Below are 19,863 nucleotides of genomic sequence, written 5' to 3' on the forward strand. Positions count from 1 at the left end.
TTTTATAGTATATATATTAACATTATTGAAATTGGTTTAGTCATTGTTTTAAGAAAACTAAATATATGATTAAGCTTAATATTAATTATTAGATTTGACTTCTTTAAAATGAGGATATTTCACTTTAGAGAATAAAATATAACAATAATTACTAATTAAAAATCAACAATAAATATTATAATTCATTTTAAATTTTATTATATATATATATATATATAATTTTATCATAATTGTCAATTATTAATTTTAAAACAAAGATTATTATTACATTTTAGACTTAAATATGTTTTTAGTCGCTCAAATTTAGGGTAAATTTGTTTTTGGTCCCTCAAATTTAAAATTAATGTTTTTAGTCCTGTAATTTCAAAAAATCTTATTTTAGTCCTTATATTCAAATTTTGTTAAGAAATTTATAAAATATTATTGTATAAAATCTACCTATTGATATTCTTGTTAATGAAAATATCACATTAAATCCAATTGATATTGTATAATCGTCTTAATTTGTTACTTTCATATATTTTATTGGTGATCTGAAAGACTAAAATAAGAATTTTGAAAATTACAAAGACTAAAAACAAAAATTTTAAATTTAAAAGACCAAAAATAAATTTATTATAAATTTGAGGGACTAAAAACATATTTAAACTTACATTTTTATTCACTAAAACGGAGATTTTGACTTTTAGAAATAATCAAATGCTTAATTATTAAACGAATTTGGAGAGATGCTTTTAAGGGCGACAGAACAAAAATAAACAAATGCATCAACAGAACATCTTCTTTCTTTAATCGCCGCCAAAATGCTCATTTATGTTTGTTTGTTGCCATCCACCAAGACTCACTCCTTATTTCCGATTCTCCATTCTCACCAATTCATTACAACCACTCAGTCAATGGCGACGCAACTTTCCCACCTCCTGGAGCCGTGGTACACCCTCGCCGGAAAATAAATTTTTTGAAAATTACAATACTAAAAAAATAGTTTTAAATTTGAGAGAATAAAAATAAATTTATAATAAATTTAAAAAACTAAAAACATATTTAAATCTTGATTAGTTTATGTCATCGATAAAGATTAAAATAATTTTTTTTTTAAAATTACATTACTAAAAAAATAGTTTTAAATTCATGGAAAAAAATTTATTTTAAATTTTAGAGACTAAAAATATATTTAAATCTATTAATTTATTTTTAAATATTAAAATTATTTTAATTTAATATTTTTAATTTTAAATGTTCTTTTTGAATATTGATATATAGAAAGACATTTGTAATTTAATTTTGTTGAAGAATATTGATAATTTATTTTGATGTCATAATAAAAAGGGTCTCTATAACACTATTTTACTTAGAGTAAATTATATCTATATTTATGAAATTTTATGAATTACACAAATATTTTTTACATTTTTTATTTTAATATTAATTTTTCTTAATTATTTTAAAATATTATATTAATACTTTTTGAAGCATACATTTTAATTATTTTAAAAATATTGTATTAAGATTTCTTTAAGAGAAATTGTTATAAACATTAAGGGAAAAAAAAATAAGAGTGTCAGTCCAATTACAAAAGTAACAATGTAATTTACTATTTTTCTTATTTGAATAAGAGGGAAATTAACAATTATTTTGGACATTTGAAATGTCACCCAGTATATATAGGGTCACTATCGCAACATGCTACGAGATCAGTAAACTTGGTCACTGTCCACGATGATTTAGAGAAATTGATGTCATTTTTTTACCTATTTTATTCTATTTCTGCATATATTATTATTATTATTTTATTTGTCATCGATTTAAATTTGAAATTTTTATAATTTATAATTCAATTTTGATAATTTAGATACAAGTTTAAAAATATTTTTAAGAATTTCTTTATCGAAAAAACTCTTTATTTTTAATAAAAAAATATTCAAAAAATATTTTTAGCTTGTATTCAAACAAGTTCAATAACTTTTAGACCCACCTGACTGTCATAGAGTTGTCCTCTCATTCTATTTCTAGATCCTAAGGATTTAGTCAGACGTTTTACAATCGATTTAAGTAGAGATTTACAAAAAGAATGAAATGAAAATTTGTAATTGTTTTTCTTTATTCTTTTTTAGTCTTCAACCTTTTTTTAATATAGGTGTTTCTTGAAGATATTATAATAAATCCTTGAGTTTTTCTCACAAGTTTGCTTTGTCTTTCTTCGCTTTCCTTCCTTATTGAGAAAAGTGTCTATTGATTCATTACATGCAAGCATTAAATGCATTTCATAAAATTATCATTTTTTATCTAATCAAGGAAGTTACTTATCACCTTTAAGATATAAAATGGAAAGAATTGATGTCTGTGTTAGTTGAAAATAACTTTATTTTGCACACTTTGAGATATTTGCTTATGCTTTCTCTTATGAAAAACATATCTCAGTTCCCTTGTGAAGTTCAAGTATCAAAGAAGATTTTGTTCTTTTGATTAGTCAAGGAATAACATAGATAAAGATGATTTGGTTATTAGATATCATAAATTATATATATTTAATGCATTTTTCTTAGACAAACAAAGTGATTCATCTGATAGACTACACGTTATTATAATCGATCGCCTATTTAAGTTCGTCTTTCTATGTGATATGAAGAACATTTCTTTAACAAAAACATTCAAGTTTGTTGGCATTAAAACTTATGTTCTAAGAGACTCAAGGTTGTTTTTTAATCTAACAATCTCCCTCTTTTGATGGTGACAAACACATTTTTAAAAATAATAAATTTTTAAATATTTCAAAATCTAGTTAATTACGACTCTAAGATGAATAATAAATAACCCAAGATATTTTAATTAACACATATGCTTGTTATTTATAATGTAGCAACATGTCAAGTATTACTTTCTTCCTTTTATCAGAGTATATGTAATCAATCAAAGCTAAATAAGATCATGACATGCCAACACAATCAACAATCAGATTAAAAATAAAGCATAAATATATATCAATGCATAACTATTTTACTTAGAGCAAAATTATCAAAGAATGAGTATAGTAAGATTATCAGAGCACAAGTAAATTAAAATTATCAAAGCATGAATTCACGCGTTTTGTATACTCCCCTTGAGATGCACCAAAAATTTTAATATATATATATATATATATATTCAAAAACTTAATATTACTACTCCTTCTTTTGGAACCAGCAAAAGCGAGGGCCAAAGTAACAAATTCATGATATTTAATATTTTATATTATATTAATTTGAGATTTTTCTATCTTAAATGTAAAATTGATATATATTGTTATATTTTATTAAAATTTAAAACTTAAATATTATATTTAAACTTTTACATGCACTTTAAAAATAAAAATATATAAAATAATGTCTATTTTAATTTATTAATATAAAATTATGATATTATATTTATGCAATATTATTTTATGTATTATTTAAATATTATTATTATTTTAATAATATGAATTTAACCACAATTAAACTAAACTAGTCCAGTTTAACCAACTATTAATTTCCTGAAATTTCTTAGTAGTGTGGTGAATAGAGTTTACTGGTCATTTGGTGATTCTAGTACGGTATTATTACAGTGTAACTGTAGCCTAAGCAAAGCATTTGGGGTAGCAACTGCTAGCGGCAAAAGAGGATTCAATCATTTTTTTTTGTTTATTTTTCTTTTTTCTATTTATTTTAGTTTAATTTTTCGATATGTATTTGTTTTAATATGTATTCATATGACGTTTGTTGTTAAATGAGTTCAAGAAACCTAATGGAAAAATGTAGGAAAAAAAAACTATACTATTATCTAATTTATTTAGATTTTATGAAGAAGAAATTAGTGAAATAGGGGGAAAAGGATAATTAAATAATAATAATAATAATAATAATAATAATTATTATTATTATTATTATTATTTTAGAAAAATTAGGTGTTTACAAATAGTTGCCTTTCTATAATGTTCTAAGAACGGATGATGGATTCCATCTTCAAGAGAAAAAGAAATAAGTACAAGTAAAAAAGTATGAAGCTTTCTTATTCAAGACTAAGAATAGCAACAAACTCAGTTCCATCAATCATGCTCAGTTTGCCTTTTTCTATTGATGGAGGGATTAGAGTAGAAAGCGACTAAGAAAGAATTAAGAAATTCCTTAGAGGGAGGATATGAAAGAGTGAGCAAATAATGGGTACTATTTGACTTATAAAGACAGGGAATAAGCTTTGTCAAATTGGGTTTTCTTGATAAAAATCACTATTTGAAATTTAAAATAAGATAAAATAAAAATTTCCAAAACTTAAGGAAAATCCTCGATCATTTGATTTTTAGGGAATATATATAAAAATATTCTTTACTTGCCAAAATCATCATTTATAAGCGTGAAAATTTCTTTATGATAAGAATTGGTGGGAGCTACATCTAATGTAGAGTTTCTTTTATAAAATCATGTGAAAGAAGTTACGTTAAAGTTGAAGAATAATCAAGGAAATATTTTTAAAAGTTACTTTTTTTTGTTCTCTATTATAAAAAAAAAAATACATTTTTTGTTCTTAAATATAAATAAATTTAACTACTTTTGCATATGTAATGACTCGTCATGATCGTCACACTATGGAACAATACAACACACTATTGAAATATATACTAAAATAGTATAATAAAAATATTTACAACACAAATTGTTAAGCAAACAACCAACAAACAGTCAACTATATACAACAAAATATGCTACTATAAGGTAGCCTATAAAAGAAACATCCACTTCAGGCACCTCCTATGGTCTCTAGTAATTATCTCCCAGCTTATCACTGCCCTGCTCACATACATCGTATGATCATCACAGTCCAAACTACATGGAAACATGCAAGGGTAAGCTAGAGAAAATAAACGACTCATAATAATTAAATATGCAGCACAACAACTATATAATCATTTTCACATCCTACACAGAGGACTAACAACACATATACTACACATCTTAACATCATTTTAACTTAATTCAACACATCAACACTGATCAACACAGTATCAACACCTCAACACAAACTACTATACAACTCATCATAATAGTTACCATATTCAACACAACCACAAACAACACATGTATTACACATCGCTCAACAACACATATTTAAAAGCAACTTACAACACAGGTAATCTAGCAACGCTAGCATCATTATCAACTTGTTCAACATACAATGCACAACACTTTAATAACACACATCTCAACAACACCTTCACAACACATCAACACATACAACTTGTAACACCCCGAATTTTCTACTAATACAATGTTGAATATTATTATTTTTATATAGTTATTTTTGTTAATTAAAGGAGCTTTATAGAGGTTTGTATTAATTTAAAATTATTTATGAAATTTTTATAAATTCTATTTTTTTAGGCTAGAACGGGCTGTTCCAAAAGTGGAACGGGTCGTTCCAGATAATGAAAATAAGTTGTTTTTGAGGGACCAGAACGGGCCGTTCCAAAAGTGGAACGGGCCGTTCCAAAGAAGAAAAGGACCCATTTTTGTTTTCCTAGAACGGGCCGTTCCCAAAAGGAAATGGGCCGTTCCAAGGTTATGAAATTGCCTATAGACCTTAGTTGGAAACGGGCCGTTCCAACCTTGGTCAATCAGTGTTAACGTGAACTTCAGAACGGGCCGTTTTGCTTTTTGAAACGGGTCGTTCTACTTTTTGAAACGGGCCGTTCCAATTGCTAAATTTGCCTATGTTCGAAGGATCCGGAACGGCCGTTCTGAATCCAATACGGGCCGTTCCGGGGACCCCAGGATGCCTATAAATAGGGGTAAGGGGGTGAAAATTTTATACTGAGTGAGAAGGTGAAATCTTAGAGAGAGAAAGAGGAGAGAGAGAGAGAGAGAAAGAAAGAAAGAAAGAAAGAAAGAGAGGGAAAGAAAGAGGGAATCCAGAGGAGGAGGTCCTGCCCAAGTTTCAACTCCGCTTGTCCAGGTAAGGGGGGAGTGAGAAACCTCGCTCAGGGGTGTGGGGATAATTGTTGGATAGTTTGTTTGTCGGATTGGCCCCCAATCCCTTGCTGTTGTTCTGTCTGATTTTCTATTTACTTTACTTTGTTCTTTGTTGAAGGTGCCGTTATTCTGTTTGATTTTCTATTTACTCTACTTTTCTTTTTGTTGAAGGTATCGTTGTTCTGTTTGATTTTCTATTTACTCTACTTTGTTCTTTGTTGAAAAGTAATAAATGAATATGAAATTAATGTTAATAATAAATGAGTTTTAATATGAACAAGAATGCTCACTGGATCTCTGTGAATTCCTGTGCGGACCTTATGAGGAGTATTTATGACATGACCATGTGAAATATGGACAAATGACATGAGACCTAAGAATGGACTATTAAGACAAACTATGATTATGAGACTATGACAAATAATGACATGATGTACTAAATGAAATTATGTAATAAGTTAAATGTTGAGTCAATGAGATTATAAATGTATGACATGCATCATATGCATATATTACTCCAAGTGTGCCGCTGAGGCCGCATACCCACGACTAACAAGGTGTACCTTATAGTCACCCACGACTAACAAGGTGTACTTTATGGTCACCCACGACTAACAAGGTGTACCTTAGGGTCACCCACGATGTAACATGCTAACAAGGTGTACCTTAGGGTCACCAGTGATGATATGTGAAACTTCTTTATGGCGCCACATGCATGCATTTATGAGTTGAGTCCATGACATCATAGCATGATAAATGAATATATATGTGATATTGATTATTTATGTATGTTATTTACATGTGACTTATATTTGTTGTGTGTGTGTGGGCTATTTAACCTTTATTTCTGCACCTGAAACTGAGTGAGATGTTTCTCACTCCCTTGTTGTTTTTGTATATGTTTAAATTATGATGCAGGTGATCAGCATCATGAGGATGTTGGTGATGAGGCTTAAGGCTTCAGTTGGGCATGCTCTGATAGGATGTGGCATCGGGGCATAGTTAGCTTAGTTTAATATGTTATTGTTTTAATAACTTTAGTTTCTCTTCTTTTGTAATTTCTAACGAAGAGATAACGTAGATAAAATTTATAATCCAAGGAAAATGTATGTTAAGAATTGTAATTTGAACGTTCTTGATTAAAGACCAAAATGTACATTTTTGTTATATTTTTATTACATGATTTGGAAAATATAAATTAATTCCTAACCAGGAGGCACTGCCACCTTTACTGGAGTTAATTTATATTTCCTGTATTATTATTTATATATATATATATATGATTTCTTGTTTTCACTAAATTGTATTGAAAATCTTAACTTCTTTTCTTTTGTAATTTTTACATTGGAGTGGTGATTTATGAGTTATGAATGTGAATCTTCTACCTTGTGATATTTAAGACATTTGTCAACTACGAAAGATTTTATTTACTCAAAAAAAAATTTGTTTACATTTATTGTGTATTTATGTTGGGGTAGAAGGGTGTCACACAACTCATATTATCACAATATTAACTCATCAACACATATGCATCGTCATGCATTTCAACTTGAAGATCTCCTAACAACATGAGCAGTCTAAGTGATTTTCACCCTACCGAACCAACCCAATCATTTTCACGCCCGAAGCGCCGGCTCGATCACAACAAAATGGGATACTAATCCCTCCTCTAATTTCTCAGGTCTCATCACTTACACTAGGAAAGTTCGGTTCCACCGTTAGGAGTAGTACAACTGGGTATAGGCTTACCACGACCTTGGCATGCATTACCAAGTCACATATGAAATTTGCCTACTGATTATCCTCAAGGAACCACACAACCTTTCCAGGTACTTGGTTAAGGGTAATATCCCTCGACCTCCTACTTACTCAACCACTAACTAAGGGTTTGGAGGAGACTTAACACACCTCAAACCCTACTTCAAGAGACACAACTACTCAATGAGGATTTTCCAAATAATGGCCTACCCGAGCACCACTCCAAGATACCCTATGTGGGATCTTCAATTTTCAAAATAATTTTCTCTCCTTAAATCCTAAGTTAGCCATCATGCTATAATGTCACACCGCATTCTCAGCATCCACACCGTACCATACATCTACTATATACATTACATCCAGTCAATGTGCATAGAGATTAATACCATCAATCATGTGCAGCATACCAACGCTTAACAGCTTAACCAAGAACAACATACCAATGCCTAACATTTTATACAATGATAGCATATTAATGCTTAACATCTCAACCAAGAACAACATACCAATACTTAAAAATTTATACAATAATAGCATATCAATGCTTAACAATTAATTCAACATAACATATCAAACATACAATGCTCTCACCATTTCAAGTACACAAGGATAACATTCCAATACTTATTATCATCATCCTATAACATACAACATGCAATAGACACAATCATTCTATTCATGTTCACCAATTTCACCCATCATATAACATGTATCACATGTAATTTATCAAAATCACATATTTTTACACTGACAACCTTCACCTAAAACAACCCACAGGGAGTTCTACTACTCCAATCATTCACATCCTTATCTCATATGAAATATAAGAAAATTCCCTACAACTCTCATGAAGACACCAAGTCCTAATTCCATAATCTACTTTGTTAAAAATTGTAAAAACCGCAATCGTTTTCCTAAATGTTGACAACTTGACCTTTGCTCACTAAAAAGGTCATAACTAGAGCTCTAGACCTCCTTTTTGGGTGATTCTAACGTCATTGAAAAGCTAACATCCAAGGCTACAACTTTTAGCACTAGATTTCTGTCAACTTAGTTTCCTTTCCACGACCATGGCTGCAATTTTCTGCCACTTCATTTTTCCCCCACGGCCATGGTTGTGAATCCACGGCCAGATTGTGAGTTTCAGTCACTTCATTTTTCTCCCACGGCCATGGCTGTGAATTTCATAATTTTATGAAAATGCATGGGTTTCACCTTCGATTTTCACTCAAAATCCATCAATCTTTACCCCTAAACATGATCCACCTTTATAATTTTTACTCATTTTGTTTATACAACTCAGAAACCTCAAGAAACACCACATGCATGGACTAAGATTTAAAAAGATCATTAAGAACAACCATAAGGTTTCAACTTTCAACATGCAACCAACCTTAAATCCACCCCCAAAAACTCAAACTTTCCAAGAATCCAACTAATATTATGTTTCAATTCAAACAACAACTCAAGATTCTAGCTTTCCTTACCTCAAAACAGAGTGAACGATGAACTCCGAGCTATTCTGAGATTGAAGAAGAAGAAGAAGAAGAAGAAAAGAAATGGTGATGCGAACCAACTCCGAGCTTCAAGCTTTTCTACCTTCTCTACTATCCAGCACCTATGTGAATTCTTGAACTTGAGGTTCCACAACTGAAAAGAATGAGTGGAAAGGGAAATAGAGAAGAAAAAGGAAAATGAGAGGGGAGAGAAGAAAAGTGTACGGGTCTAACAACATTATTTAGTAATATTTTTTCCAAAATATCCCTCATTTAATGTATAATTTTTCAGTTATACTACTCTTAACATTTATAACGAAGATAATTTAGAAATAATCTATTAAAAATAACAATTTTTTGTAAATAATTAATTTTTAAATATGCATAGAAATAATTGTTTTTATTATAATTAAGAACAAAGGAAGTATGCTATTAAAAAAAATGCTTGCTCTTACAAATTTCGAAACATGTTTTTTAGGATGCATTTGTTATATGTGATTTTTCAACTTACTCAAAGAAAAAGGATTGAAATTTTGTTAATCAAAGAAAATGAAGAAAGGAGATTTTAGATGCTTGAAGTGACAAGTTAATGTAGGAAAGTATATTTTTTTTAATTGCATAAACATTGTAATCTCTTTCTTTAAATACTCAAATAAAAAATTATCAATGGATATAAATATGTTTATTTTCAACAATGATTTTTAGTTTCGAAAAATTTATGTGCGCTTTTTTAAACAATTTTTCTTTTCTTATAATAGAGTATAATTCTACTTTTATTTCTTTTTAGTTTTTCATGATATGATCATTTCGATTGAAGCATGTGTTGTAAAATTCATCAATATTTAAACGTGACGTTAGGGTTCATAACTCTTTTACCCAAATTGTTCTTTCAGCATATTAAATATATCTTCCTAACCTAGTCCTGAAGTCGGCGTGAGAAAAAGAAAATGGTCTTTTGAAGTTTCGACTCTAACTCCCCAATTGTTTGTAATCCAATCTCCTTCGTGAACCTCGGAAAATTAATGTTTTATAACTGCACAAGTCTTAATAAGTTATTATTATATAAAATTAATACATATTATTATATTTTATTAAAGAGGAGGTTCAAAAGACATTTATTATAATTTTATATTAAATATAAATTTTATAAATTTAATTATTAAATTATAATTTCATATTATTTTATATATTTATATTATATTTTATTATATTTTAAAATGTTATACAAAATATAAAATATTCTTTACCTGCCAAAAATATGTTTAATTTTATCAATGATTTTTAGTTCTAAAATTTTGTATGCCTTTTTTACCCATTTTTTCTTTTCTTACAATAGAATATAATTCTACTTTTATTTCTTTTTCGTTTTATTTTTAATTTTTCATGATGTGATGTTTTCGATTAAAATATGTGTTGTAAAATTTATCAATATTAAAACGTGTCGTTTGGGTCCATGTTTCTTTTACTCAAATTGTTCTTTCAGCGTATTAAATATAGCTTCCTAACCTATTATACATATTATTATATTTTATTCAAGAGGAGGTTAAAAAATACATTTTATAATTTTTACTAAATATTATATTACTCAATAATTTTAAATTAAATATAAATTTTATAAATTTAATCATTAAATTATAATTTATATCACTTTTATATCAAATATTTATATTTTATTATATTTTAAATATATATATTATATTAATTTTATTTTATAAAAATAAAATATCAAATTATTTTAGATTAATATAAAATTATATATATATAATCTAAGAACAAAATATTTTTAGTTAAATTTATAAAATTTACATTTAATATAAAATTATTGAACAGTATAATACTTAATAAAAATTAAATTAATATTATTTAAACTCTCACTTTTATTAAAATTTAAACTTTTACATGCACTTTACAAAATAAATAAATAAATAAATATAATAATAATATTTATTTTATATACTATTTAAATATTATTAATATGAATTTAGAACCAGAATTAAAACAAACATTTAAAAGAAGCATTTATTAAATAGGTGAAATTTCTTAGCACTAACCTGTTCCACGTGAGTAAAAACACGAGTCCACGCATCTTCTGCAAACTTCTTCAATTAAACTTCCATGTAATGCGTATTAATGTTCGTTGCCACCAACCATCCCATGTCTTCATTCCTTCTTTTTTTCTCTATAAAAACCCTTTCTCTAAATTCCCACTTCGCACCTTCACTACACCCAATGGCGCCGCAACTTTCCGACCACCACGAGCCGTGGCACTCGCTCGCCGGAAAAGTCGTCATGGTCACCGGCGCTTCCTCCGGCCTCGGCCGCGACTTCTGCCTTGACCTCGCCCGCGCCGGCTGCCGCCTCGTCGCGGCCGCCCGCCGCGTCGACCTCCTCGAGTCGCTCTGCCGAGAGATTGACCGGATGGCGCCGCCGGAGGAGTCTGCCGGCCGCCGCGCCGTCGCCGTGGAACTCGACGTGGCCGCCGATGGCGCCGCCATCGAGCGGTACGTGCAGAAGGCTTGGGACGCGTTTGGCCACGTTGATGCGCTGATTAACAACGCTGGTGTGAGAGGTAATTGACTTAAATGCTTGAATATGTTAATGTGGATTCTCTATAGTATGTTTGGTATAGTATGTTTGGACTGAAAATTTAAAAGAAATAATTTAGTTATTTAAATAATTTTAAAATTTTTAAAGTTATATATTTTATTTGGATGAAAAATTTATAAAAAATTTGAAATTTAAGTATTTGTGAAAGTTTTTAAAATAATAAAATTTTAAATTTTTTTAAATGAATAAGAATTTAAAATTTTTTTTATTTTTTTTATTTATATATTTTATCTTATTTTTTATTTTTTTTATTTTTTTAATTATTAAATATTTAAAAATATATTTTAAATTATTTAATATTATTTAATATTAAAATTTAAAATTATTAAATATTTAAAAATTAGTTAATATTTATTTTTATAAAATTTAATTTAAAAGTTTTAACATATAAATATATTTTTAAAATTAATTTTACCATAAAATTAAATTATCGTATTAAACCTAAAATTTTAAATTGATTTATTTAAATAAAATATTTTAAAAATAATAAAAATTAAAATTAAAATAATTTAAATATTACAAATTTAAAATTTTGAATTTATAAAATTTCTCGTGCAAACGTAACATATTCATTCGATCGTTCACGTTTGAGAAATTGACGTGGTTTGTGAGAAGTGGGAACAATTGCGCGCATTTTTGAGTTTTCGTTACGATGGAACTGAATTTTTGTTTAATTTCAGCAACATATATATCAGCATGTGAATTATCTGATATGAATTTGTTGTGTTAGTTTTTGTAATTTGTAATTAGCTTGTATCGTAATTCCATTTTGAGAATTTTTAATTCGTGTGTAAGTTTTGGTTTAATTTCAATTTAAATATGTTTTTCATTTTCGTAAGTTTATGATTTTAGTATCTATAATTTGTTACTATTTATCAGTAATGTGAAATTATTTATTTAAAAAATCAAAATAGAGATTCTAAAATTATATTTTAGATTTATGATAAATAATTTGTATAATAATATAAGATATTTTTTTATTTATTGATACTCTGATTTAAATATTAAAATTTGATTTATAAATAATTATAATAATAAAAATTGAAAAAGATCAAAGAATATTTCTTAAAAATATTTTTGTGTAATTTCTTATATACAGAAGTTAATAAGATATTGAAAAAAGAACTAAACTTATAAAATAAAATTTTATAAAGAGCAAAACAGATAAATTTTTTTATAGGAATTAAAAATATAAATCATAATAAAAAAAATATTACTTAAACTTTAATATTATTTAAAAAAGATTAATAATTTATTTTAAAGTGATAATAAAAAGTATCAAAACTTTTAAAAGATAAGAAGAATTTTGTGACTTTTTTTATCAATAAATATTAATTATTAATTTTTAAAATAGTGAGAAATTAAAATTCAAACTCTCCTTATTACTTCATTCTTAAGTCTTCTTCAAACCACTGAACGAACCTTATAACTCCTGGGTTCTCTCTGTACACTATATTACTTCAGTGTTTGATGGGAATACGAATAATATTTGGTTTGGTCACGTGAAAATGTCCCCCACTATAAGAATCATTGATGCAACATGCTGCAAGAGTACACTTGATTGCTGTGCACAATAATGATTTTGAGAATTTGATGTCATTTTTGAACAACTGCATTCGAATTCTGTTAACAGTGCTATTTATTTTTCATGGATTTAAATGTGAATATTATTTTTTTCAATAATTTATAATTTAATTTCGTTGTGAAAGGTTGATACTTTGTTCTGAAGTTTTAATAAATGGCCTTTAACTAATTTGGTCTCTGTGAATTGAATGGCGAGTAGATGACTTCATCTATTCTAGTGGGGTAACAGGGTTGTTGGTGGTGTTTTAATAAAGGAAAATGCTTAATCCTCTGAAAGTGATGGTCTGAAAAATCCTTTGAACACTAAAAATTATATTTCTGTAGATTGATTTAACATAAAAGAAAATTATTTTAATTTAATATTATGATTAGTTTAAATGTCAGAGGATAATTCGACATATACAATTTGGACGGTGTAGCACTTCTCTTTAATAAAAGGTCTCGAAACTTTAAGTTTAACCCGAAAAGGTTATCTTTGAGAAAGAGTCCAACCATTATGTATGGCTCTATGTAACTTTTAATTTTGATAGCATGTTTGTATTATTAAATGAGAAAGTTATGTGAGATAACTCTTCCAGAACTTTGGAATTCGGAATGGCCTTTAAAGTTTAAACAAATATATTCTAAGCATGCCATGCAATACAAGTCCATTAGCCTTATATTGTTGTGTTATTTCTTAATGAAAATACTAACCAGTGACTTTTTCTTTATTTTTTAATTGGTTAAGGAATTATAAGTATATATATATATATATATATTGAAAAGTATATATGTATATTTTCCCGAATAAATTTAATTTAACTTTTAACAAAAAAATTTATACATGTAAATTCTGTAATCATTGTCCTAAAGCAAAAATTCATTTCTTAAATTATTGGTTTTCAAATTGATAATGAATTGCTATAAAAGTAGTGATGCTTCATGGTTCCTTGTGGTGTAGGAAGTGTGAAATCATGCTTGGAATTGTCTGAGAAGGAATGGAACGACGAGCTCAGAACGAATCTAACAGGGACCTGGTTGGTTTCAAAATATATATGCAAACGTATGCGTGATTCACAGAGAAAAGGATCAATCATCAACATTGCTTCAATTGGTGGTTTGAATCGTGGTCAATTGCCAGGAGGTGTTGCATATTCATCTTCAAAAGCAGGCGTCAATATGCTCACAAGGGTAAACTATTATTACTATTGACATGTCATTTATCTTAATTAAATCAATCGACAAAAAACAGACAACCTTTTTTAAACTACAGTTTTTGAGTCTCTTGATTTTCTTCTTTATCACTTTGGATTCCTTGACAACTTGACTTATTTTTTGACGGGGTTGTGGTTGTTGTTGACTTGTTCAATTGGGATATATTCATTTAGAACTTAAAAGTAAGAAAGTGTTTCTTATGAGAGAAACGAGTGCATAAAAGATTTCTAATTTAGCCCTAAATTTAATGACATTTTACATAAATGAGAAATTAAATTGATCTAAGAAATAATTTAGAAAAAGCTAAAGCGATGACTTTTTTACATTATTTACAGATTACACTTTTAAAAAAATAAATGCTATAAATATTTTAAAGACCAAAATGATAACCTCGTGTATTAATTTGAACCAGGAAAATAAGGGTTTTGTAATTTAAAACCTTTGAAAGTACAAAATGACAAAATAGTAGTCAAAAAAATGATAACCTGTGTTTATTCTGCTAAATCTGCCTTGAAGGAGATTTGAGAAGGAACAGATGAACTGCATGTGAATAAATTTTATGGTCTTTCTAGGCTATTGGGAAAAAATCCAAGTCCCACATCGACTAGAGATTAGGCAATTGAATAGTATATAAGTGGAAAGCAACCCTCATCTTACAAGCCAGTTTTGTAGGGTTGAGTTAGGCTTAATCCACTAATCTAACATGGTATCAGAGCCATTTAGATCCACTTTAAAAATGGGCCACACACCATTGATGCATGTCTCATAGGCATGAGGGGGTGTATTGGGAAAAACCCAAGTCCCACATCGACTAGAGATTAGGCAATTGAATAGTATATAAGTGGAAAGTAACCCTCATCTTGTAGGGTTGAGTTAGGCTTAATCCATTGAATAGTCTTTACAACTTCAAATTCTACTTTTTAGACAAAGATACAAAACAAAAAACAAGCTCACATGTAAAACCATTGATATGAGAACATGTCTCTAATTTTTTATTGGCTTTTTACTTGCTTGTATAGAAGGATGGATTGTCTTAATTTTCTAATCTGGCTTGGCATATATGACTTTGTGCTCTAATTCCTCTGTCGAGAGACTCTGATATTCACAAAATTATAGTTCACTGTGGTTAAACAGAGGTACATTTACTGATATAATTTATTTCGTAATTTTGTAGGGTTGAGTTAGGCTTAATCCACTATTCTAACATAGCCGTAATTCCATTGAATAGTCTTTACAACTTCAAATTCTACTTTTTAGACAAAGATACAAAACAAAAAACAAGCTCACATGTAAAACCATTGATATGAGAACATGTCTCTAATTTTTTATTGGCTTTTTACTTGCTTGTATAGAAGGATGGATTGTCTTAATTTTCTAATCTGGCTTGGCATATATGACTTTGTGCTCTAATTCCTCGGTCGAGAGACTCTGATATTCACAAAATTATAGTTCACTGTGGTTAAACAGAGGTACATTTACTGATATAATTTATTTCGTAATTTTGTATATTGATATTTGACAGGTGATGGCGTTGGAAATGGGGGTACACAAAATCAGAGTGAATTCCATATCACCTGGACTTTTCAAATCTGGAATCACTGAAAGATTAATGGAGAAAGATTGGTTGAACAATGTAGCCTTAAAAACAGTACCTTTGAAATCATTTGGCACTTCTGATCCAGCATTAACATCGCTAGCTCGTTATTTAATTCATGATTCTTCTGAATATGTGTCCGGAAACAATTTTATTGTGGATGCTGGAGCCACCTTACCTGGTGTGCCTATTTATTCCTCCCTATGAACAAAGGATAAGTTCTGCTATGACCCAAAATAAGATGACTGGATTAGATTAAAACATTTTTTTTTCTAGAACATTAGTGTAAGTAAAATATGCCACTGTAATCTCAATACAAGGGGTATTGTTTGCTGTAAACTTAGTTTATGGATTTTTTTTATTCGAACTAATAGTTTTCAATTTAGGTACATGTCATGAACGCGATGAAAATTAGACAAGAGGATTACATAGTACTATATTAGCATGGGATTCAAATAGTTCATACTCTTAACCGGTAATAAATCTTTAGAGCTGAGTCGCATATATATAAAACACAAAGGACACATGGAATCATATACAATATTAGTCGATGTCTATTTTATGTGAATTAATATGCAAAAATTTCAAGGAGTTCATCAATAGTTACCACAAAACAAGTTTCGTGCATATAGACATTAAGATGGATTGAATGAACGGTACATATATTAATTACAGAAATCATATCCTTTATTTTTAACAATGGTAGAATTCCAATGTATAAGGATTATGATGAGTAACTGAAATATTAAAACTAAACTAGACCTATTCTAAAAAGAAAGAAGAAAAATGGTCAAGAAACCAACAATCTCGTACATAGGAGCCATATGCGCGAACAGAGTGTTGTGAGATTTCGTAAATACAATATTTCCGACCCCCTAAAATGACAATGTGTTGCCTATTTATAGAGGATAAGTGAGAGTGGTTAATTTTGTATGAGTTTGACGTGATATGTATAATCACTTCTCATTAGGCAACATGAGTAGCCTCTCTTAATCGTTTTTAACTTCTGGCAACTACTTGCTACACTTATCGATCCTTGAATACTCCTTTTGAGGTTCTCACTTTTATTTTCGAGAAACAATTAATATACATAAACTCCTTAAGATATATAATTGCTCCGATGTTCGCGTATTTGTGAGTAATCTCCTTGAACTATTCATAACTGCTCCCCTTTCGACTTATTGACTCATAATTGCTTACCTTTTGACTTATAAAAAAATAAATTGAAGATACTTCAATTTATTTAACGATTTTTCTCAATTGTCCCAACAGGGATACATATTGCCGATTTTGAAATTATCTAAATTTATGGCATACCTTGGATATCAATGTAGTTCCCAATTCAAAGGCAGTGTAGATTATAATAGCAATTCTAGTGATTAAGAAAACATTTGAGAGAGCTCAAAAAGATTGGATTTTGATAATCTAGAAAAAAAAATCATTTTCTTGGACGTTCTATTGGAGACTAAAAACAGAAAAAGTATAATGATGAAAGTATTATTAAATGAGTAAGAAAGATTACAAGCTAACTCTAGAGCCTAACTTCCTGCAAAGAGTGCAAGGCACTGGAAAGAGAAATCTATTTATATTGGGAGAACTTCTCATCTTCCTGCCAAATTTTCACTGTTAGATTATGTTATTAATCTTTAAACGGATGTGAAAGAGGTTGATCGTGACAGAAAATGACAGAATAGAAGTATATCAGAAAAGAGAGAATGAGTGCAGAATGGGAATACTTTTCTCAAATGTTTTCCTCCCCTTTTCACTACAATATCGTGCTATATATGCACTTGGTAACAACCTTGCAGTAACTAAGCATTTGCAAAAATAATAAAAACAGAAATACTAGGAATAATATCAATTATTGCTTCCTAACGGTTTTCCCCTTTTTACGGGAGGACGTGACCACAAAGTCCTCGAGGTAACGTGGCTGGCGTGGAACCCTTTTGGTGCTCTCCTCATAGTCCTCATCTGATGCAACTGTTTGGTTATGGTCTACAGTGTGACTTGTATGAGAAGTGGTCATTGAGCCTGTAGATGAATAAAGTAATATGGGCCCTGCAGTCCTTACATCCCCTCCCTGATCAAGAAGCACCTTGTCCCCAAGGTGAAATTGTTGTTTGACCTGAGACCAAGATTCCCAAGTTGCTGCTTCCAGTGGCAAGCCCTTCCATTGGATCAGTACCTGACTGTCGGATGTGGGGGAAGTAGTATCGCTCTTCCAATCCACAATTGCAACTGGTTCCAGAAGTGGTTGGTGATCCTTAATATCAGGTGGGAGGGATAGAGGAGGTGATGGTAATGGCCCCTTGTGAGGACGGAGGAGGCTCACATGGAAGACATTGTGTATTTTAGCAGAAGGTGGTAGGTCCACTTCATATGCAACTTCACCAATCTTCTTTGTAACTTGGAAGGGACCAAAAAAAAGTTTCATAAGCTTCCCAGTGGCTGCCCCGGTAACTGTTGATTGCCGACGAGGCCGTAGGCGAAGATACACCCAATCACCTACGTCAAAGTCTAATTCCCGGCGATGTTTATCTGCCCAAATCTTCATAGCTGCCTGGGCTTTCTTGAGGTTAGCCGCTAGTTTCTGAAGTATTACAGTGCGAGTGGAAAGCTCGGATTGAGCAGCTGCGTTGTTTGTGTCTTCAGAAAGCAAAGAAGGAATTATAGGAGGTTTTCGACCGAACGTCACTTCAAAAGGAGTGAAACCGGTAGAAGCATTGACGGATGTATTGAAACTCCATTCAGCCCATGAGAGAAATTTGCCCCAAAGAGAAGGCTTGTGATGCACAAATGAGCGAAGATACTGTTGTAGTACCTTGTTAGTCACCTCTGTCTGCCCATCGGATTGAGGGTGGTATGCTGTGGACATTCGAAGCTTGGTGCCACTGAGTCGGAAAAGATCTCGCCAAAATTGACTCAAGAATATCGGGTCACGGTCGGAGATAAGGCTGCGAGGTAACCCATGATGTTTACAGACAATGTCAACAAATAATTGGGCTATGTTCGTAGCAGTGAAAGACTTGGGAAGCATTCCAAAGTGGGCGCCTTTTGAAAATCGATCCACCACCACGAGAATCGTAGTGAAACCCTTATAAGGAGGAAGTCCAATGATAAAGTCCAGTGACAAATCCTCCCAACAGTGTGAGGGAGGAGGAATCGGTTGTAACAACCCGGCGGGGGGTTGTGTCGGTAACTTTGTCTGTTGACAAACTGTGCATTGGTCGACAAATTGCTTGACATCTTTGCGAATGTCGTGCCAATAAAAAGAGGAGAGTATCTTGCTCAATGTACGGGAGATGCCCGTGTGGCCTGCGAAAGGAGTGCAATGAAATTCATGGAGGAGCAAGGGTATGTAGGAGCAGGTGGATGGCAGCCAAATCTTATCCTTGAATAGGATGAGGCCGTCCTGGATCGAATAATGAGGATAGTCATGTGGGGCAGTAACGATCTTGTCTTTGAGAGAGACAAAGGCAGGGTTGTGTTGTAAGGAGGACTTGAGGTCTTGCAAGAAGTCCAGTTTTGGAATTGTCAATACAAGAAGGGATGTGGAATGAGGTGGATCAGGGTCCTCAATGCGGCATAGAGCATCAGCTGCAGTGTTAGTCTTGCCTGGTCGATACTGTATCTCAAAGTCGAAACCCAA

The 19,863-nt window shown here is 30.3% G+C and overlaps 1 protein-coding gene and 1 long non-coding RNA gene across 2 annotated transcripts; one reads left to right on the forward strand and one right to left on the reverse strand.

Annotated features, from left to right (window-relative positions):
- Positions 1-4,448: 4,448 nt before the first annotated feature.
- On the reverse strand, positions 4,449-11,428 carry LOC109808785 (uncharacterized). The gene is made up of 3 exons (XR_002240621.3): positions 11,287-11,428; positions 9,227-9,389; positions 4,449-4,838 (listed from the first exon to the last, which is right to left on the reverse strand). It is a non-coding gene; the product is annotated as an uncharacterized LOC109808785 (long non-coding RNA).
- On the forward strand, positions 11,366-16,656 carry LOC109808784 (uncharacterized). Its single transcript, XM_083060525.1, has 3 exons — positions 11,366-11,804; positions 14,367-14,596; positions 16,143-16,656. The coding sequence occupies exons 1-3, from the start codon at positions 11,366-11,368 to the stop codon at positions 16,419-16,421; spliced, it is 948 nt and encodes a 315-aa protein (XP_082916651.1). The 3' UTR covers positions 16,422-16,656.
- The last annotated feature ends 3,207 nt before the right edge of the window (positions 16,657-19,863 follow it).

The sequence above is a fragment of the Cajanus cajan genome, chromosome 7 (genome assembly GCF_000230855.2).
Source record: "Cajanus cajan strain Asha chromosome 7, NIPB_CcT2T_4, whole genome shotgun sequence".
Taxonomy (NCBI): Eukaryota; Viridiplantae; Streptophyta; class Magnoliopsida; order Fabales; family Fabaceae; genus Cajanus; species Cajanus cajan.

Excerpts from the sequence above, each read along its gene's own strand:
- LOC109808784 (XM_083060525.1), top strand. The coding sequence starts at position 11,366 with ATGTTCGTTGCCACCAACCATCCCATGTCTTCATTCCTTCTTTTTTTC. Across the intron at positions 11,805-14,366 it reads TAACAACGCTGGTGTGAGAG|GAAGTGTGAAATCATGCTTG; the intron begins GTAATTGACTTA and ends CTTGTGGTGTAG. Across the intron at positions 14,597-16,142 it reads GCGTCAATATGCTCACAAGG|GTGATGGCGTTGGAAATGGG; the intron begins GTAAACTATTAT and ends GATATTTGACAG.